The sequence below is a fragment of the Thermobia domestica genome, chromosome 9, assembly GCF_964235325.1.
Source record: "Thermobia domestica chromosome 9, izTheDome1.hap1.1, whole genome shotgun sequence".
Classification (NCBI taxonomy): Eukaryota; Metazoa; Arthropoda; class Insecta; order Zygentoma; family Lepismatidae; genus Thermobia; species Thermobia domestica.
In genome coordinates, this window is record NC_137462.1 from 12,786,167 (window position 1) to 12,809,077 (window position 22,911).

Consider the following 22,911-nt stretch of genomic DNA (forward strand, 5'->3'; position numbering starts at 1 on the left):
TGTATAGTGCAATTATGAATTATTAAATTGTCTGACTTTGCTTAAGTTGTCTCTGTTAATGTATTACAAATTCGAATGACGTTTTGTGCGATGATTATATATATATATATATATATATATATATATATATATATATATATATATATATATATATATATATATATATACTGGAATCGAAAACTGTTGAGGAAAAAAATGGAAGTGTCAAACGAGTTTTATTTCAGGCCTCAAGAATATAATATACTTTCAAAACTATTGGCATGAAATTTTAAAACCAGAAGTGACAAGTGTACTTTTTCTGGTTTCAATGAACCAAAAGTTCCCAACCTTTTTTTACCTAACGCCCGCTTCGTAAACCTGCATACTTTCAGACCTCCCTTTTGGGTCACGGTGGCTTAGTGATGGAGCGCTTATGTCTGGTGCGTGGAGTCTTTTTACGATGCCAACTCACGCTAAGTGGACTTTGTGCTGGACAGAAACTATGTGCCTGCGTTTTCTCGTTTTCTTCTACTTACTTCATCCCACCATTTCAATAGTTCTTTTTTTTTTTTTTTTAACCACTTGATCCTCAGGATTGTCATACTACCTTCTTTGCGTGCGTGCTTTGAGTTAGTATGCCTGCGATCACGTGTGCGAAATTTTATCCCGATCGCGTCATTTAACTTTTGGCTACTGCAGTGTAAACGTGTCCCCTCCGCTAGCAGTTTCCACCAAAGAGGAACAACGAACGTTGATCCGATTTCTTTGATCGAAAGGGATGGAAGACGCTAAAATTCATCGTATACTTCTATCACAATATGAGGACAGTACTTTATCACGTAAAAAGTGTGTTTTTTTTTAATGGATCAAGAAGTTTGCGCGAAGAGGGAGCAAGATGCCCGTCAACCTCCATTGCGGACAACAAGATTCAGAAAGCTCGGGATATATATATATATATATATATATATATATATATATATATATATATATATATATATATATATATATATATATATATATATATATATATATATATGTATATATATATATATGGTTCTGGCAATTAGTGGAGGTACCTTCGATGAGGTAGCATCTTCTTTAAAACACCAATCATGATTTTATCCATAGATATTTAAGAAGCGGTATAAAGTAGCTTCGCGACCAATCGGAAAACTTCTTGTAGGAAGGCATACGCAAGCTTGTGTACCACTGGACCAAGTACATTGATAAAGAAAGTGACTATGTGGAAGAATGTTGTACTTGTTGAACCGCTGCCTTTGTGCAAATAAATTGTAGAACGAAAAATGTAGTAAATTTTTGACTCACCCTCGTACTATCACTCCTGATTTCAGGGGCGGATCCAGGACCGACTTCTGGGAGGGGGCGGTGGGTTGTAATACTACTACTTAGAGCTATTTTTAAGAGCTCCAAACTCTGGTATGGGTTTTATTTATATATAAAATTTTAAAAAAAAGTTTCCTCTTCTGGGGGGGCGATTGCCCCTCCTGGATCCGCCACTGCGTGATTTTAATATTCATCATCATAGACAAAGAACGTTAAGAGATAGATAAAAATGGTTTCTTCGTATGGGTTCAGTGTCTCAAAAGTAGGTGTCTATCTTCGCCTTTCTCCTATTCAAACGGGGAGTAGAACTAAGGAATACAAGATACAGGGTGTCTCAAAATGAATATCGGACTTTTAAGTCTTTGTATTATTTATTACAGTTACTTACAATTATAAACAATATATCAAATGAAAGAGCAGCTCAAACAACTTTGTACACACATAGACGCATGCACTATTTTCTCTGTCTACCGTTAGAAAGCGCTAGTAGCAAAGATGGCTGTTAGTAAGCAGAAAGCTTTTTGTGTTTTACATGTTGCATAGGCATATTTTCGAAATACACTCAACCCTAGCCAGAAGACATTCGGTTTGACAAATGAATGCTGAAATTGCATTCTAACCCGTTCCTATTATTATTATTATTACTTTTGCTATGGATCTGTATAAGTACAAGGGCAATCTTATTTTAATGAAAGAAATTTAATGAAAATTTTAAAAAAATAATCGTTAAATCACTTTTTGAATATTATTTTAATCTTATTTTAACGAAAGAAGTATTATAAAAAATTGTAAAAATAATAAGAAAAACTTTCCTAGCGCAGGATTTGAACCCACGCCAACAGCGATTTTCCTTACTAGCATGTTGCGCTAACTCACTCGGCTACTAGTGCCGACAGCATCTGCCCTTTACTTTGTGCTATATGTAGGACATGACTCGTGATCGCGATATAAACGTCATTCATTTTTCCTACATTGTTGCCAAGCGTAACCCCGTTCACAATGCCTTATTGCTAGAGTTCAGTGTATTTCGAAAATACGCGTTGCATAGACTGAATCCGTAGTTACCAAGGATATTATAAATAGAGGATCTGCCCATATGTATCTTCATCCTATTAAATCGGTGAAGCCAAAAAGCAACCGAGCATCGGCACGTCTGATTGGCTACTCTCGTTTCTGCCATTGTCTGATTGGCTACTTTCGTTTCCGCCATGATTGTTGGCTCAAAACCTTGCGATCCTATTGGGCGGAGTGGGCAGAGTAGGGGTGGCAAAACTGTGACGTATGGCTTCAAGATTTTGTTGTAAGGGCAGATCCTATATTTTATAAGATCCTTTGTAGTTACATTGTAACGTGCTTTCCCGATTAATTTCTATTGCAACTAACCAAGTGGTAATAACATACATAGATGGTATCATCAGTTTAAAAACACCGGCTGTCTGTAGAAAGGGAAGAGTACGGGACGACCAAGAGTGACTGAAGAAACGTGTTGAACAAGTGAGAGAATCTTTCACGCCTAGTTCCAAGAAATCAATTCGGAAGGCTAGTCGTGAATGAGCAATTCCAGTGACGTCTGTGTGGAGAATTTTAAGTAGATTGAGGAATTTAAGATAGAGAATTGAAGTAGTTGTTATAACAATTACTCCAAACACACTGATCAAGGTTTGGGAAGAACTCGCTTATCGACTCGGTGTGTGTCGTGTGACGAATGGTGCTCACATTAAGTATCAACAACTGTTTCCTGAGTTGTTCTTTCGTTTGATATATTATTTATAATTGTACATTAAATGTAATAAGTACTACAACGACTTAAAACTCCGATATTGATTTTGAAACACCCTGTTCCATCTTTCCGAATACGACGACACTTATATATCAAATGAGATATAGCATTTTCGTACCTAATGATAATAGATTAGCGCACCTACTTTTTTGGGGGGGGGGCATCGTCAATGCTTGTTAGTTCAGTTTTAATGTGTCTGGTAATCACACAAAATTTGCATTCGCAAGTGCTTTTGTGAAACATTACCTTTTCTCCCTCAATTTTTTTCTCTCAGCTGAAAATCGAACTCAGAACTTCTTGATTGAATAACAAGAAGCTTAATCCCTTATCCATCAGCAAATCCCTTGAATGATTCATGAGAGAAGACGAGTTTATCCTAGTTTCTATGCTAAAGAAGAGAAGTATTTGTATTCCCAGATACGTCATTAGAGCTACGATTCGTGTACTGGCTTGTTCTTCCCCAAACTGATCCCAGTGCTCCCGCATTTCCACGTTTTTGGTCCGCCCAGATCCCCTGCAGCGCTGCAAGACGAATTCCTCACATTTCCCGCCAAAAGCCGGGGAATGTGTTACAGCCAGCGAAGATGAATCTGTCTGTCCGAACGCTGCAGTCTCCCAGCCATTAAGTGGATCCCCCTGGTAGAATCTTGACAAAGCGCCCCTGGAGTAACGCCCCCCTCTCTCTCTCTCCCTCATCCCATCCACCGCCTACTGAAAGGCAAAGTGCAGTTCCCAGGCTCGTTGGTAGGTCTTCAAGGGGGTAACTGTTTAGCAAAGGTTGCCAGAACTAGATTTTTTTCTATTCTTAATTATGCTTTGTTCAGTTTATACTTACAAGGTAGGAGTTTTGTTTTTCTTAAAACATATTTTAAAATCACAAATTAGTATACAAGATGAACCATAAGTTGTTTGACGAGAATTGGTTGAAATACGTAGAAACAAATAATTGTGCATCTTTCTTCTAGATTTTTAAACTATTCTCCACATAAATATAGCAAATATTGTATAGAACACTCTATCTGTCTGTCTTTTGACTTGTATCAGAACAAATCCTAGTAGAAAAGAATGTTTCCTTCCACATTCTCATTCCAACGATTCTTCCATCATCATTTACTTGCCGTAATCATCCGTCTCCCTTAGCCTAAAAGACATAATCGTGGGACGTTAAACTGAAAGATTTCATTTTTAAACTATTCCAGATTTGCGATTTGTCAAACGAGGTACGATTTGTAAGTTGGTTCTAGTTTGGGAATCTTTTAGCATAAAGGAGGTGGGTTAAGAGATCGGCTTTGTTCAACCTAAGATAGTCATAAAAAAGGGGAAAAAATATTCAAAAACCAGTATACTATGTGGCTATGAAGTTCAAGCAACCCTGTAAACAAAGCATGGTTGTTCATATTTTACCAGCTTAGACGTTTTCTTTTTCGGAGTAGCAACAAGAATTTTTAGTATGAGGGGCTTCATGAACCGCTATACTGCTTGTTTTCTTGTTGTCAAAACTAGACTTAAGAGTGTTCATCCCGGCGAAATTAAAATACAGCTAATTGTACAGTAATTATGTGATATCTTCAAATAGATAAAAGATAATCGAAATGTGGAACAAGGGCGCCCTAGACAATATTATGTTACATCAGATACCGTTATCATGACACACTTATCTGCTTTCGATTTCGAGCTATTTTGAAATAGGCATTTATTTTCGCGTTTCTAAACACCTGAAAACGGAAAGCCACTGGGTGACTTGTGATAACGGTACCTCACGCAAAATAATATTGTCTAAGGCGCTCTTGTTCCATATTTCAATTATCATTTATCTATTTGAAGGTATCACATAATTACTGTAAAATTAGCGGTATTTTAATTTCGCCGGGATGAAGACTCTTAATAATCATATCAACGAATATTTTGTCTATACATCCTGTACGTTCTTTTATCAATTAATTAAATAATGATCTGGAACAGTTGTGCCATGTTTCATTTCCTAACAATAGCCTTGATTAAAAGTGTTATTTTGTGTGAATTATACACGTTTTTGTACACAGTAGCCGAAACCGGGTTCCGAAAGCGTTCAGGTTATAGATCTTGGAAAGATTTTTTAGTTGGTTTCACGCAAGTATCTATTTGATAGTTTAATGTGCCCCTGAGAGATCATACAACCCGCAATTCATGGGCGTATTTTGGGTTGCATAACATCTTCCACCACAGGGAAATTGTTACATAGCGTATGAATATGGGCGTCAAGATCTTACCCTTGTGGCATCCCAGCTACATAAAAAAAAAAAAAAAAAAAAAAAAAGACTTGCTACAAAGTTATTGAGAAGACCGTATGGATGTGATTTTTACTGATAACCGACTGCAGAAATTCTATACAACTATGCGCAATAATCTATTGTAATAGTAAAAGTGTTTAAAAAAAAAAATTATTAATACTAACGTAACATCACATACGTAATGTTCTATCTAAAAAGGCTCTGCGATACGTAGTACTGAATAGATATATTACGTTCATAAAGAGGGTTATGGGCCGGTCGGTAGACATAAGGCATTTTTTTTAGCGAAAAAGAAAATTTTATCAAAATAATGCATTTTGTACAGTTTAACACAAGCACTTGATGTCTTAGCAGTCCCAGATTCAAATCCCTGTGAAAAATGCTTTACTTTGTTCAAATGTCTAATGCGCCTGGTTTATGTCCGTATGGTTCCTGATTCAATTTTCGGTGGAAGTATTTATCATGGGTACAAAGCCAAGTAGTAGTTTTATACCACGTTCAATAGCAGATCTCATCATACTTAGCCTTGGTGCTGAAAAAAGAATATTAAGTGAATCAAAATGATTCCTGTGATGGAGCTGGAACTACATTAATGGTTCCTAAATGGAATGGAATTGTTCCGTTTTTTTTTTTTTTTTTTTTTTTTTTTTTTTTTTTTTTTTTTTTTACTGTAGGACAGGAGCGCACTCAGAATTTTTGGTTGGTAGAGGTTCAATTTTTTTGTTGGGGGGGATCTAGTATTCTATGTAGTTTTAAACCTGCATTATTTTGCTTCCGAAAAGACGAAAATTGTTAGCTACTGACATCTATATTCTCAGAAAATCTGATAAAACTACACTTGAGAAAAATCCATTCTCCGGACAGCGGTATATTGTACAAATATACGTTATCCTCATGCTTACTACAGAAATTAGTACGGAGCATACGTTATCCGTATGCTACATAGGCACTGCCTTTAGATGTTACATCATGCCGTTGCAGGATGTCTGACATCTAACAGTTTTTCGTATATCACATGCATATACTTATGTTACATTCCTCAGCTATATGTTATATACGTCCATTTGTATGTGAGATCCTGACCGCCTACATTGTTTCATACGGAAAGTGCGTATAAATGGAACACTTATACAGAAAGTATTATAAAACATACATTTTCAGTTATACGTCTGCTGTACGTTAAGTCCAAAAACCACAGGAATTACTCATGTAACCTATCTTTTTAAGTACGCCACCTACATTTTTTTCTCAGTGTACATGATTTTTTTTATAAGGAAAGGAAGGTGTAATATCAAATCTTTAGGCGACGTCGATAATTTCTCTTTTTAACAATTATCATTATGTTAAGAAAGTGTACAAATGTTAGTCGAATTACGAAGTTTTGTTGGGAGGTGCGGAGTCAGTGATCCCCTCGTGAGTTCGCCTCTGCTGTAGAAAGTTGTGTTATGTGTTTGTAGCTAGCACAGGATTAAGGCAATAGAATAATTAAACGCGGCTGGATCTTTAATTTATTTTTTTAAATTTTCACATGTATAATTACCAGAAAGAAAATTCCCTTCCTCAGCTGGGACTCGAAGCTGGTACTTGGCCACTTCTGAATCAAAAGTTAAGACAAAGTATTAGTTATTCTACAATTTGTTTCTACTGTATGTACTTTCCCCCTTTTTTTCTTATAGTAATATTGCTTCCTATTCCTCATGCGGTATTTAGTAGATATCGGGTCATATAATAAAAAATAAAAATAATACAGTAAACTCCGGATTATCCGCGAAATTGGGGATTAGGAATTAGACTTCTGGACTGTCGGCATCTAAGGCCATTTAGCCCGTCACTTGTATGAGAGATGACGTCCCTCGGCGAGCACGCTATCCGATAACAAGGGATTTGAGAAAGGATTGGGGAAGGAAAGAAGTGGCCTGGGGCCATTATGTTAAGTACCATCCCGGCATTTGCCTGGTTTGAATGAGGGGAAACCCAGAAAATACCCTACTCAAGATGTCTGGTCTAAAAAAAAGGCTTTTAAACTTTTTTTTGACGCAATGTCCCCACCGGGAATCGAATATCGGCCGCAAAATTGGGATGGCGCGGCAACCGTAGATAAGCGAAATCCGATGATGATCCGCAAAATGACGGAAAAAATTTACAAATCAAGACAAAAATGCTTTTGAACAATTTTTATTTGCAGTAGAGCATCTGTGCATATGATTTTCAAAACCCCATTAAACTTGGAAACGTTTGTTTTTAGTAATCTTGTTAAATAATCCTATAGAAAACGTACAAGCATTCGAAATTTCAAGTTTCTATTACAAGTACTTAAAATATGAGATTATAGGTTTAAAAAAAACGCCCATTTAAGTAATATGGGGAATTTCTTCATCCTCCCTTTAGACCCCTCCCCCCCCCAAAAAAAAAACTTTAAAATATTCACTTTTGACAATTTTTCTGTTGGTTAATTCCAAAAAGCTACAGTCATGCGAAATGTCAACTTTCCACGTCAACCGGAAGTATTCCTTTATTTTTTGTCAGTCAGTTCATGTAGTTTTATATATATATAAAATAAATGTGAGGAAACATTACCTATAGTACGATTGTTTTCGTTTACACGTACTATTTAGTTGACTAATTTAGAGAAAGTATCTTGTCAAATTATTTTTTACGTAAAAATTGCAATTGCCTGGCAACCCTGTATAAAGATGGATTCTTTAAGAAGCAGTTATCTCGAGGGAATAGGACAATTCATTTTCTTTCCATCACCTAAGCTCTCACTGGTCGTTATCATCTTATTATTTCATTTTTCTACTTCTCCCTACTCTCGACTACTGCTCCACACTTTTTTAAAAATAAAAAATCCATTCTTTTTATTTCTTTACTTCTTTATTTTTTACATTCCTTTTTTTAACCCTTCGCCATCAAATACTATCTCTCTCTCTTTCCGGAACAAGTTGCCAGAATATCAGGTTTTCTTTTTTTATTATTATTATCATTCTACATTGGTATTGCAGTGAGAATTTCTCTTTTATATACACTGATGTCACAGCTAGAAGTGTTAAATTGATTTTTTTTCGGTTTGTCTGGCTGTTACTACCTAACATAGTTCTTCCATGAAAATTTTGGAAAATAGCTAGATTTTGTACACTGTGGGGCAAAATAAATCATCCCCTTACTTTGTATGTTTATGTTTACACTTTTGTGTGGTGCATTCCAGGGGCGGATCCAGGGGGACGATCCCCCCCCCCCCAGAAGAGAAAACTTTCTTATTTTATATATATATAAATAAAACCCATCCCAAAGTTTAGAGCCCTTAAAAGTAGCAGTATGACAACCAACCGCCCCCCAGAAATCGGTCCTGGATCCGCCCCTGGTGCATTCAGTGCACAAGGGAACCAAGTCCACTTTTTGGGCATTGTGGATATATTTCATGTTTAAGGTGTTTATTTGAAGCTCCTTTTAGAGCTTAAAAGATTTATGTCTAGATATTGTAAAATAACTCTTACAATGTAAAAAAAAAGTATTAACTTAAGCGTACTGTACAAACTTTGTCTCTTTTTCCATATATTTAAGCGCACTATACAAACTTGATATCTCTCTTTCCGTGTACTTAAGTATACCGTACACAAACGTTATGTCTCTTTTTCCTTGTACTGAAGCGTATGTCTCTTTTTCCATGTACTTAAGCGTACCGTATAAACTTCATATCTCTTTTCACCATGTATTTAAGTATATCGTACTAGCTTTATGTCTCTTTTCCCATGTACTTAAGCGTACCGTACAAACTTTGTCTCTTTTACTTACAACTTGAATTCCTTGTGCTCTCAATGTTCCATATATCATATGTATGGTGATGGTAATTTACTATTTTACGAGGGTCAACCAGGAAATAAATACAGTTTAGTTACACAAAATGGAAAACACAGTATTTATTGGGAATTTCACAGTGTGTTTCTAGACCCTGGTGAAATTGTGTCGAAACATCTCAGCATCAACAAAATTTTTGCAACATGGGTTTCGCGGTAACTGAGTGACCAAGACAAAACTCAGAGAGTGGGCTCAGCATTAACATTCTTAACATGATATCACACGCCTTTCTTGATCGGATTGTGACTGGTGATGAGAGTTGGGTGTCTCACATCACCCCAGAGAACAAGTGTGATTACTGTCTTCAATGGTATCATCCCTCATCATCCAGAAAACCGAGAAAATTCAAACAGACTCTTTCAACACTAAAAGTCATGGCAACCGTCTTTTGGTATCGTAAAGCTGTTTTTTTTTTCATGTCGAAAGGTACTACGATTAATGCAAATTGTTATTATATAATTTAAAGAAAACTATGGCGAGCCATCCAAAAACAAGAGGCGAGGGATCTTTTCTACATTCAACTTTTCGAAGACTTGCATACATATTTGTAACAGCACCAGTGGCGTATTTACGATTTTGTTTCGGGAGGGGCTTTGCTAACTTTCGGGGGGGCTTTGTCTGAAAATGTGAAAATTCTGCAAGATATTTCATATACTTTAATATAGTAAGTAAGATTTCGGGGTGGGCTTAAGCCCGGAAGCCCCCCTAAATACGCCACTGAACAGCACCAATATATAAGTAAGTTTGTCATAAAATATGGATGGGAGTGGGGACAGGGGTGCTAATGTCTCTCTAGAACTTACCCTACCGCCAATTTACTTACTATTCTCCTCCAGATTAAAGTTCTGTTTCTCAAATTTGCCTTTCTACCTTCAAATTTTACCATTCTTCAGCTTAATTGTACCATTTTGAGAGAAAAAAACTATATTTTCGCCGAATATTCTCACGAGTGCAATTTGTGCCCTAAAATAAGCTCGTGGATCACTTCGGAGGGGGAGGGGGACAGCAAAATCATTATTTACTTGTACATGTTGAACGAATGTAGTGTCAGTATTCTAGAGCTGTTTCATGAGGTTTCTCTTTAGAGAAATTGCAAGAGAAGTGTGCATTTATTTGGAATTTAACTTAAATTGTCAACATATACTCTCAGAAGCAAGTCTTAACTACTCGTTTTCAAGGTTAATTGAGTATTGTTGTGTATAGAGATTTCTCTGCAAAGTTTTACAATCATCAGCAACTAAGGGAAAGTATTTAGACTTAAAAAGGTATTACTGATGTCGTTTAACAAAATAAGGAGGCTGGAAACGCAGTTAAAGGATGATAGTAAAAATAATAATACCAGGGGTGATTGGAAAATTAAAGCATACAGGAAAACAGGTAGCGATGTTGCAATGTACACCACTCAAAGAAGTTTGGTTTAGTTTTTGGTAAACCAAATTCCTTAACAAACTAAATTTTCCGAAGCTTAGGTTTAAATATAGCACTTTACCTCAAATTAAGATGCTCTTTAAGATGAGTGAATACGGTAAATATAAAATATTTAAGTGTTTAGATTTGTCGAATAGAAGTAATATAGTTGCAATTCAGCGTTATATTCTAAGAAGAGACTAGCACGATGCATCCTGAGCATTATACTAACCCGCTAATCTTAACAGTAATTCAGGATGTCTGCCAAGCAAGGATGATATCCATAATTACTCCCATAGGAATACATGCAAAACTGTTTTAATCCAGCGTTGTATTCTACGGACAGACCAGGATTTTATATCCTGAGCATTATACTAACCTTAGCAGTACTGCGGGTTGTCTACCAAGTAAGGATATTAGAGGCTTCTTTCGCATCAGAGAGGACATTACTTTGGTCGGTTGATTGCTTGATTCTAGTTTAATATCCCTTTACAGCACCGCGGCTATATGATGTAAGACGGGACCTACTAATTATAAAATGAAATCCAAATCAGTACTCGGGTTTGTTTCCGAGGCAGTGCTCCTACCCGGAGTCGAACCAGGGCCCACGCGCCGTTTACTTGGCCTGAAACGGGCACTGTATGTATTATTTTGGGATATAACCTTTTGTGGGATATAAATATGATATAATTTGCATTTATATGTTAATGTGCTTACTTTATCAACGAATCAAGACAACTAGAGAGTTCAGAGCACAAGGGAATCAAGTGCAATTACCAAAGTTGTGAGAAAAAGAAACATAAAGTTTGTACGGTACGCTTAAGTACATGGAAAAAGGGACAAAGTTTGTACGATACGTTTAAGTACATGGAAAAAGACATAAAGTTTGTACGGTATGCTTAAGTACATGGAAAAAGGGACAAAGTTTGTACGGTAGGCTTAAGTACATGAACAAAGACAAAGTTTGTACGGTACGCTTAAGTACATGGAAAAAGAGACAAAGTTTGTACGATACGTTTAAATATATGGAAAAAGACATAAAGTTTGTACGGTATGCTTAAGTACATGGAAAAAGGGACAAAGTTTGTACGGTACGCTTAAGTACATGGGAAAAGAGACAAAGTTTGTACGGTATGCTTAAGTATATAGAGAAAGGGACATAAAGTTTGTACGGTATGCTGAAGTACATGGAAAAAGAGACATAAAGTGTGTACGGTACGGTTAAGTACATGGGAAAAGAGACAAAGTTTGTACGGTACGCTTAAGTACATGAAGTTTGAACAGTACTCTGCACTGAACAAACCAACTGTTCCTCTTCATACTTCACCGTGCGACTGATTCTGATTGACACTGACTGTTAGGGGTCAGTTCTTTCGTAGAGTACATGAAAGACCATTGGGTTTCGTGGCATTCGTTCAGAGGCGTCTCTTAAGGGAAGTCCCATTGGTGAAAAATCAGACTTTATCCAAATTAAGGGAAGAAAACTTACCTAATGTGCAGTGTTCTTCCCTTAGTTTAAGTAAGTATATCTTTTACAATATGACTTCCTTTGAGAGCCCTTTCAGTGATAGAAATTTATCTTTGTCAATGTGTAGAGACGCGATTGTGTGGTAAATAAAAATTCGTAATTTCGTTATAAAAAATATGCGTAAAACAGGATAAAATCGGTGAATAAAAATTCAATGTAAGAACGCTATTTTCTTTGGCAATTACAATTAGTACCTTTTGTTTCACCTTAATTTCCACTTATCAATCATCATGACATGAGCTCATGCATGACTATATTTCGCTAACTCGACAGAATTTCGCGTTTAATCGCGAGCGTTATATGGCCTAACAAATAATGAAAATATATAGATATATTTTAGATACACAACATTTTGATACAAAACTGATACATTTTGCGTTTTCGCGTATCTCTAACAATGTGACTTCCCTCGACAGCCTCCACTGCAATTATTTTATTTATTTTGGAAAAAGAATAATTACAAAATTACTACTGTGATGTTTTATAGTAAGGTAGTTGGCAATACTGTGGCATTTCACCAGCTTGTCTTCCTCATATTTTGCGTGAAAATTTTTGGTCGAGGATTTTGTTACATGTTTTTTTTCTTTCTTTCTTTCTTTTCAAGATCTTTCTCTGGTATTCTTCGTTTTCTACCGTCGCCCTAATTCGTCTCTTTACGTCTCAATTCTTCATTCTTTTCCCTCTTTTATCCCTCCTTCCTTTGCCGTTTTGCGTCTTCTCTTTTAACATGATGTTCTCATCTTTGCGAAAGAAGAAAAAAAAAGAGTCTGTAAGAATCCCTTATTCTACGCACCGTAGAGAGAAGAAGAGAGAAATAGTCTAAATTCCTTTCTGTACCTGTCTCAATGGAACTGGGAATAGAGCAGCACCGCCTACGTCATATATTCTACTGATTATCTTGTTCTGAAAGAACGTGTGTGTGTGTCTTTATATGCATGTGTGCGTTTCTCTTTCTCTTATTCTTCTTTCCCATTCATATATATAGATACCTTTTGTACACATATATGTATAAAGATATGTGAGCAAGGGATCCATACATCTTCACCAACTGAAATCCATTTGCTCCGACTACTAAGAATGGCTTACGTTACATCTATCTGCACCTCAAGAAGAAATAAAGGGAATTTGAAATATTTCGGAGGAAAAAAAACAAAGAAATACGCAAATAAATAATTTTCTTCAATAATCTTTTCTTTCGTTTTGTTTTCTTAGATCAAAAATTGAAATAAAATGAAATCTTTCAGTTTAAGAGTCTTCATCCCGGCGAAATTAAAATACCGTTAATTTTACAGTAATTATGTGATATCTTCAAATAGATAAAAGATAATCGAAATATGGAACAAGAGCGCCCTAGACAATATTATTTTACATGAGAAACCGTTATCACGACTCACTTATCTGCTTTCGATTTTGAAAATCGGCATTTATTTTCGCGTTTCTAAACGGCTGAAAACGGAAAGCTACTAGGTGACTTGTGGTAACGGTACCTCATGCAAAATAATATTGTCTAGGGCGCTCTTGTTCCATATTTCAATTATCTTTTGTCTATTTGAATATATCACATAATTACTGTATAATTAGCGGTATTTTAATTTCGCCGGGATGAAGACTACATCCCACGGTGATACCCTTTAGGCAAAGGAAACGACAATTAAAGCAAGTGAATGATGATGGAAGAATTGGCGAAATGAGAAAGTGGGAGAAAACTGGAGCACTCCGAGCAAACCCACGGGCATGATGTTGTCCACCACAAACTTACGTGGCCGGGGATCGAACCAGGGACCCCACACACCAGAAGTAAGCACTCTACCACTGAGCCACCATGACCCTTTCTTCTTAGAGCAAGTAAAAATACTCAGGTCTAATATACTTGAAAAATCGTAGTTAACAACAACAACAACAACAATAATAATAATAATAATAATAATAATAATAATAATAAAATATTTGGTAGTATAATATGTTAAAATACGAATAATTCATGAAAAATGAAATGAAATATTTAGTTCTACGTCCCACGTTTATTGCCATTGAGCCTAAAAGTGACGGATGATCTGTGAAAGATAACGAAATAATTAGTGGAATGGACATGTGGGAGACAACAGAAGAACTTCGAGAAAACTCACGGACACAGTGTTGTGTACCACAAACCGCCGCTGCGCCTCGAAGAATCGCTATGTGTTAAAACCACAACTTTTCAGGAGAAGCAAAAAACTTTTCGAGCTCTTAAAATTTTGTTAAATACACGGAAACACTTGAAAAATATAATTAAATTGGTTCTGCGCATGCACTGGACATCGTTGTAACTTGCTTCAACAGTATTATGTTATTATTTTTGTGTTTACGTAGCACCTTTTGCACCTTTGTAAGCACGTAGAGGATTTGTATACATTAATCAATGCATTCGTGATGAGAACCAGAAGCCTTTAATTTCAACCTATAATTTTTCATTGTTGTGGCGAAACAATTGAATATTAACTTATGACATTATAAAGGACGCTGCCTGTCAGCTTACTGGTTTAATTGCACTACATAACTCATTTTCGACAAAAATGCCACATAGCGTTTCTTCGAGGCTCAGCGACGAAACTCTCGTGGCCGAAAATCCAAGCAAGGACCACAGACATTGGAGGTGATCGCTCTACCACTGAGCCACCGCGCCATCCCATGAATAACGAACGTATTTTTCGAATATTCCCATGAAATTCGTTGTACGAACTATTGTTCGAATATTGGAAACGAACGTTCAGATATTTAAGTATTCGAATGGCGCCAGAAAAAATTTGATTAATTTTTTTAACACTACTAATAGTCATAATCATCATCATCATCATAAGTACTTTGCCATTATTGACAGGTCATTTTCTGCAACTGAGTAGTTTGCATGCTCTACGGTCTTCCGCTAACTTCTTCGTCTTCACGTAAGATATTTCTGTTTTGATATCGTCCATTAATTGCAGTCTTCTTCACCCATTCCCTCTTTTTCCTGCCACCATACCCTCATGATACAGCTCCTTCTTAGCCAATGTGTCAACACATCGTACTTTATCGAGTGACAAACAATAATATTCCTTGTTTAATTGTGGAACCATGTTCTAAGAAGTGTATGAAAATGACACCGCACTGATCTCAGAAAGAACGAGGCCATAATTTTCTGCCTGATCTGGAAGGTCTAGGTTTCTTAAACCGGTGCAACCAACGTTGGCGTGGTCCGATGTGTGACTCCCCCATAAACCAGAAGCAACTTCCTGTGTGTTGATGTGGCTAATCCATCATCGGTTTTGAACAGGAATTCCATTACCGACCGTTGTTGGGTCCTGATGTTTACTTCAGCGTCCATTGTGGTTTACCTGTGAACCAGTCCGGTAGCCAGCCCAAAAATGTAGGGAAGCCCGATCCAACCATATTATTGTTTATCACCATATTATAGTTCATTTGCAAACCTATCGTGAAAATTTAAGGGGGACAGTAAAAATTTAGGGGGTCCACCCCCTAGATCCCCTATGGATACGGGCCTGCTGTGAACAATAGAAAACAACAGTTATTACCATTTTGAAGCAAGAGGATCAAAATATGTTCACCTATTTTTCATCATCATATTGCAATCAATAAAAATATTATACCTATCTATACAAAACTTATTGAACGCAGTTTGCACATAACACAATATTGAAACCGGAAGTACTAGTAAATTTCATTTTCTTTGTAGTTTGAATATTTAAAGAAGAATTGGGGAAAACCATGAACTGAAAAAGGGAGATGAGGAACTTTTTTTTGGGGGGGGGGATACTTTTAGAAAATCATGAGACAGTTTCTCTCTGAAACGAAAGATAAAATAAGGGACCTCTCCCCAGCGAATAAGAACGTCTGGCAACTTAAGTTATCATGCTATAGTGCTGCCAAAATGTCTCGATCCGTGGCAAAAATGCAAACTAAACTAACACCCACGCTTTGAGCTAATAAGGGTTCAGCTGTTGCTAAGCGAGGGAGCCTTGCAGCCGTCTATGCGAAAGGGAGTGGAATTCCTTCAGCCGATAGCAGCGCTTGGAACGGAAGATTAGGTGTCAAGTCAATGTGGTATATCTATAGCTATTAAATCCATTCCTTAAAGTGGATATAATGTGATGAGTTATCCATTGTAATATTGATGTATAATATTGTTAATTTATGGTTGTCATTGTAGAAAATAGAATGAACTGACAACTTAATTAGGTAATTTCTGAATTAAAGTAAATTTTCCATGTATGTAATAACACAGTACATAACAATTTGTGATTTCTTTTCTTTTACAGGTTGAATGCAAGAAGGCACAACCCAAAGAAGTAATGTTGCCTGCAAATTTAGCCAAAACAAGGGCTGCTGGGCGAGGAGCTTATGGTGAGTTACTTATGCTCAATCCGGGGATCCCTGCAATTGCGGCGTACCGCTACTCCCCGTACACCATCCCTAGCAGCGTCGGGGTGGGCCTGGGAGCGGCTGCTGCTGCTTCTGTGCCAACCAGCGTTGGGGTGGGCCTCAGTGGAGTTGTGGGCGGACTTAACCCATCCCCCATAGCCTCCACGCTGGGTCTTTCCTCTGTTTATGGTTCAATGTATGGTATGGACATGGCGGGAGCAGTGCAAGCAGGTACTGCTGCCGCAGCACACCCAACGATAGGGAGTGCTGGGGTAGCCTCAAACCCAGCTGCATCTTGTAAGAGAGCTTTGGCAGTCGCAGCAGTTGTACCTGCGTCGGCGACGTTAACAGCCAGACCCCCTACCCTCACGTACAGTATGAGTGACCTCATGGGTATTCAAGGCCTCGACGTTTCCATGTATCCTATTCCAGTTGGTCTCTGACCCGTTGTAACCCTCCCACGTCCACAGCAGTAATCATCTGAATGTCTTGTATGCGCTGAGACGAGGGAGGCTGATTGGAAATTCATAAAGTAATACGGATAATTCCTTAAAGATGAACTACTTAGCGTCAAATTGCGTCAAATTGCGTCAAATTGCAAAGATAGATTAGTTCAGTATGATTTCAATCCACTCTTCGTATTCCGGTTTCACATTCATGATTTTTTTTAATGAGTATCTATTATTCTTGTAACGAGAAAGCCTCTGTGAAGTCATTCACATGTTTTGAAGTAAGGGGAAAAGGAAAGCATGAGTATTTAGGAACCATAGGAACCATAGCCAGCTTGTTTAAATAGTTTAGAAATATTGTGAAACAAAGATGTCCACCATCTACACGCGATGAAGGAAAGTTTCAACAGAACTATTATAAAAGACAAGGATGTTATAAAATAGAGGATCTGACCATACGTATCTTCAACATATGAACTCAATGAAGCCAGAAAAACAACCGAGCATCGTCTGATCCGGCACGTTTGATTGGCCAGTCTCGTTTCCGCCATGATTGTTGGCTCGAAACATTGCGATCTTAGTGGCGAGGAGTGGGCAGAGTAGGTGTGGCGAAGCTGTGACGTATGGCTTCACGATTTTGTTGTAGGGGCAGATCCTCTATTTTATAACATCCTTGATAAAAGGGACATCAGCAAACAATGTTTGCTTTTAAGAAATTGATTCAAGAGTTTTATCCATTGATGCGCCATAGACTATAATATTACGTCTACACGTGTGTTTTTACTGTAATTTGTATGTAGTTTAGGCCACACTTTCCCCCATGTAAACTATATAAACAGCGTCTCTTATAGTTAATTTTATTTAGCTGTACAAGAAAAAAAAGGAGCAAATTGAGAAAATGTGTGCACAAGTTCCAACCTTTTAGGATGAAATTTGGTATTTCAGAAAAGAAATGGAATAAAAAATTTCTTTCGTGTTGCACGGAACAAAAGTACTGAGACTTCAAAACTGTATAATATCATCTGCTATGTAATCCACCATACTAAGGCAACAATTACACAGATCACATCTACAACATTTTCGATGAGCTTACAAAACATTCTGTTAAGTGACAAGAAATTGAAAATTCCAACCCATTGTGGTGTTCGTCTGTCTTTGCTCCCTCAGGATTAAACTGTGTCCGGGCTGTGACGAAAGCTATTATATTCTGCAAGCTTATCTATCAAAATGTCGAACCGCTTATTTAATGAGCGTTCCTGAAATGTTAAGAGGATAGTTTATACTTCTCCCAACGAAATAGCGTTATATGCTAATCATTACGTAATGAATTCATTTTCTTAATCTGCACAGATGTCGGAAGATATACCAGAATTCGAAAGAACAATGGAACAATTAATTAGATTAATGAAACTCTTATATAATTGTTGCGGAAGATGTGACGCATAGAAAATCTGCATAGCAGTCTGCGCGAACACCACATTTCAAATGCTTCCAGCTTGGATATTTCAGCTTTCCTCAGTGTCCACGTCTCTGATCCTTAAAGCGCCACGCATCATACCAGGATCTTAATAAATCGTTTACGAACGTCCAACGACACATTTCTTGATGTTAGCAGTCCTCTTTTTGTATTGGATGTTTCTTTAGCCTGTGCTATTCTTGAACTTACGTCTTTTTCACTTCTTCCGTCTGAGGATATTAGACTTCCTAAATAGGGGAACGTCTTAACGTCTTCGATTTTCTCTCCCTCTAGCCATAAACGTCTTGGGAGAATGTCTTCCATTTTCTCTTCATTTACCCCTTCCTCTCCCGCACTTTTGTGCACTTTATCACTTTGGTTTTCTTCTTATTTATCTTCATTTTGCATGTTTTTTTTTTTTTCAGTTGGTCGTTCAGCTTTGACAGTGCTTCCTGCAAATCCTTTTCGTTCTCCGCTATCAGTGCTATGTCATCAACAAACCTTATTGTGCTAAAAACCTGACCATTTAATTGTACTGAGAAACTTATATTTGACATATCAGATTGATTACACATTGTCTACTTTACATTTATCACTTCTACACGTTGTTTACCTGTAAACGTGGACTATCCATTTTTACGTGTAGATACACTTCTCTGTTCTCTCCAATAAATCTCGCTTCCATTCTTTTCTAAACATTCTTTTTCGGATAAGAGATGGTGCTGTAAACACTAAGTATTGGGGAGCTTTGCTTTCAGTTTTTATTCAATTTTTACTATTTACGTTTCAATATTTTAGACGAATTTGTGATTTGAGACAATTTTAATATACTGTTATTCAGTTCCAATATGTTCATGCGCTGCTTATCCTTCCTTATTACATTAACAGTGTGAAAAACAATTATAATTCAAACAGGCTAATTCGGCCATTTTGGCACGAGCCGTCTTAATACGTAATTTTATTTCAAACAATTTTCATTTAAAACATTAGTGAAGCAGTCCACAGGGCTCTAAGGCCGGGACTTTCATTATATATAAACCTCCCGTAAGGGAGGTAACTGGAACTGGAACAGATCATCTCTATTTTATATCTCATCTTTCTTAATCTCAAAGTTTATATCTTTAGATGCAGATTTAGGTCCCAGTCACCAATATCACCGACTTGTTATAAATAATTATTTTCCATCATAGTAAATTCAATATAAAATTTATGACAGAAGGCGAATGAGCGTAATACTTTTCTTCTAAATATTTCATTCGAGAATTTTTAACCTCGAAGTAATAACAGAAAAATGCAGCAGATACTTGTATGATGATGTCAATATAAAAATCTTTCTCGTATTCTGCACAACGTAAAGAATAGATCTACATTAGATGTTTTGTGCCGTTGTCTGTAAGACTTACATGAAAGTCCATTCAATTGCATTTGAAGTGCGCGATATCTTTCAAAACCATACAAAGTTCTTCAAGAAACTTGTTTAGTTTTACCTTAGGTCTCACACTTTTTTCGTCTTTGAAACTCTTGTCTAAGTTGTATTCGAATGTGAATGGACATCAGTGCAGATTAAGGATATGGTCGCACCATTTGGAAAATTTAAAGATAAAATCTACTAATGCACAAAGTAAAAATAATATATGAGGAACGTGTTTATGCAAGTGTCATGCCTAACTAAAGTAATTAGGTAGAAATAACGAATAATGTAAGCGTTATTACTGTGTAGTTCTCCGTAGGGGAAGCCACTACAATAAGAATTTTATTATACCTTATATGTACTTTGTAATGAAAAAAATATAAATGCACCGCTAGAATACATCTGAAATCATTAGCGGACATAATTTAATAAAAGAAACACTATAATTGTAGTCAGTATATAGTAGCTGTCACATTCTTAATCTGAACACGAACAGCATTAGAAACACTACACAAAAAACATTATTGCCTTTGGGACGTTATTTATCACTTTGTGAGATAACTGCCCTTCCAATGGACTGTCAAATTTAAGTGATCAATAGGACCTTGCATGTATGGAGTACTTCATTTTGTAATATTTTCTAATTACTAATCCACTACGTAACACAGATTTTGATGTCCAGCTTAGTTCTTCTATTTTGGAATTGTGAATGAATTCACGGAGTTCTACTTTCAAGTATTTTCGTATTATCTGACACTGATCGTCCAATATATTTGTTCAGTCGCTAGTAATAGAATGTTTCTACTATAAAGAATAGAAGACAAAATATTTCATAACAGTATTTCCATAGACGAAAATAATTTATTGCATAGTTTACTTCAATGTTACTTAAACGTCATTCATATGCTACTTGCAGGGTATTTAATGGAATTTAACATCATATATTATCCGTCTTCGTTCCATACTAACCGGTATTTAACCGGTAAAGAATCAAATGTATTATCGTATATTAGTATTTTTAGTGGCATTAGGTTAAGAGTGTTTTGTGGTAGTAGAGTTTTGTTGTGTCTTCATTTTTATGTTGAACAGAAGGTGTATAATTTCTTGTACTATTTTTCACTATGAATATGCCTCTTTTTTGCATATATAATTACGTCTGTTGCATAGCTCTACATATCTTTGTCTTCGGATATGTTAAAGAGGCCTAGTCACTGCGAAATTAAAATACCGCTAATTTTACAGTGATTATGTGATATCTTCAAATAGATAAAAGGTAATCGAAATATGGAACAAGAGCGCGCTATACAATATTATTTTGCATGAGGTACCCTTATCACGAGTCACCTAGTAGCTTTCTATTGGCAGCCATTCAGAAACGCGAAAATAAATGCTGATTTTCTAAATGACTGGAAATCGAAAGCAAATAAGTGAGTCGTGATAACAATATATCATGTAAAATAATATTGTCTAACGAGCTCTTGTTTCATTTTTCGATTGTATTTTATCTATTCGAAGATATCACATAATTATTGTAAAATTAGCGTTATTTTAATTTCGCCGTGATGGGACCTCTCTCACGAGTCTCGATACAGTTTGGCTGTTTATCAACATTTTTCATCATTGTTTCCCTGGCATGAATGCGAGGTACGTACGTTGTCAGGTTTTGTAAGTTCTGAAAAAGACATGAACATGTGTAGGCTTAGTCGAACAATCAATTCAGAAAAAGGAACACTTTGATTTCCACTTTTTATCTCCCATATATAGTATTAGAATTTGCAAGACAATAAGAAAAAAAAAGTTCCTAATCTTTTTTGTTTTGGATATACTGACAAGTAAACCTTACGTTTGGGTGAATCGAGTTGCTGACTGAGACACATATGAAAAAGTAGTACTAAATGTGGTCAGTATTTCAGTGAAGTTGTAGGTGCGAAGCTCCAGGGGTTTAGGAGATACAGCTACCAGAACATCACATGGAAGTACAGAATAGTCTTCATACAGTTGGAGGTAAAAGCTCTGTAAGACCTCTTGTAACTACAAAAGGTGAATAACAAATATATGGGTACATATTAGGTCTAGGGGGAAGTCATATAGTAAGGGTATACCTGACGGCGGCCATCTTGAAATCCGCCATTTTGAATTAAGGTTAAGTTTATAAAATAGGAATAGGGTCATGTGATACATGATTTAAGGCGCAATTTTAATCAGAAGAACAATTGTGACGTTAATTTTGATTTACGCGCAATTGGTAAAAAGTTACAGGAAATTAAATATTGTTGCAGCATATGTATTAGTCCTTTACCCCACCTTGTAAATTTTGTGTTAATGATAATAATTAAACAAAAAGCAGGTGGATAAATATTAGGTCTATGGTAAGAGTTGCCTTGATGGCGGCCATGTTCAAATCCGTCATTTTGAATCAGTCAAAAGTTTTAAACAAAACGCATAACAGCGACACCTTATTAATAGCAAATTTTACCATAAATCCAACGGTATAACCATTTTTGCTTTATCATTAACCAGCATTTGTTATCGCATAAACAAGTTGCTAATTTAAGGAAAAAATGACCAAAGTGGAATTGAGTCATAATTGGACTTGGGTCTTTCTTCCAGAAATTCCACAATTAGTACAATTAATATGTAGTTCAGAAAAGAGTGCATGACTTGCACAAATGCTCTGCTCACAGTGAGCACATCTGACAAAGGCAATCGAGTTAGACTTGACACATTTGCGTTAACAATTCCGTCAAAGCAGTAGTCTTAAGGAGCGATACATTTAATTTTAAATAATTTTTATTTTAACTATTTTAAATAATTAAGAAAAAATGGTTATACCGTTGAAATTATTGTAAAATTTGCTATTAATAAGGTGTCGCTGTTATGCGTTTTGTTTAAAACTTTTGTCTGATTCAAAAGGACGAATTTGAATATGGCCGCCATCAAGGCAACTCTTACCATAGACCTAATATTTATCCACCTGCTTTTTATTTAATTATTATCATTAACACAAAATTTACAGGGTGGGGTAAAGGACTAATAC

The 22,911-nt window shown here is 36.4% G+C and overlaps 2 protein-coding genes across 4 annotated transcripts in view; both read left to right on the forward strand.

Moving 5' to 3' along the window:
• Rbp6 (RNA-binding protein 6) overlaps positions 1-22,911 on the forward strand; it is a 1,467,626-nt gene that overhangs the window by 1,304,919 nt on the left and 139,796 nt on the right. For all 3 annotated transcript variants that reach the window (XM_081770618.1, XM_081770619.1, XM_081770620.1), the window contains exon 9: positions 16,456-16,540. In XM_081770618.1, the coding sequence (XP_081626744.1) occupies positions 16,456-16,540 (85 nt within the window). The remainder of the gene's footprint in view (positions 1-16,455; positions 16,541-22,911) is intronic.
• On the forward strand, positions 16,550-21,714 carry LOC145694418 (uncharacterized). Its single transcript, XM_081770621.1, has one exon. The coding sequence runs from the start codon at positions 16,552-16,554 to the stop codon at positions 16,999-17,001; it is 450 nt and encodes a 149-aa protein (XP_081626747.1). The 5' UTR covers positions 16,550-16,551; the 3' UTR covers positions 17,002-21,714.

Coding starts and splice junctions, on each gene's coding strand:
- LOC145694418 (XM_081770621.1), top strand. CDS start 16,552: ATGCTCAATCCGGGGATCCCTGCAATTGCGGCGTACCGCTACTCCCCG.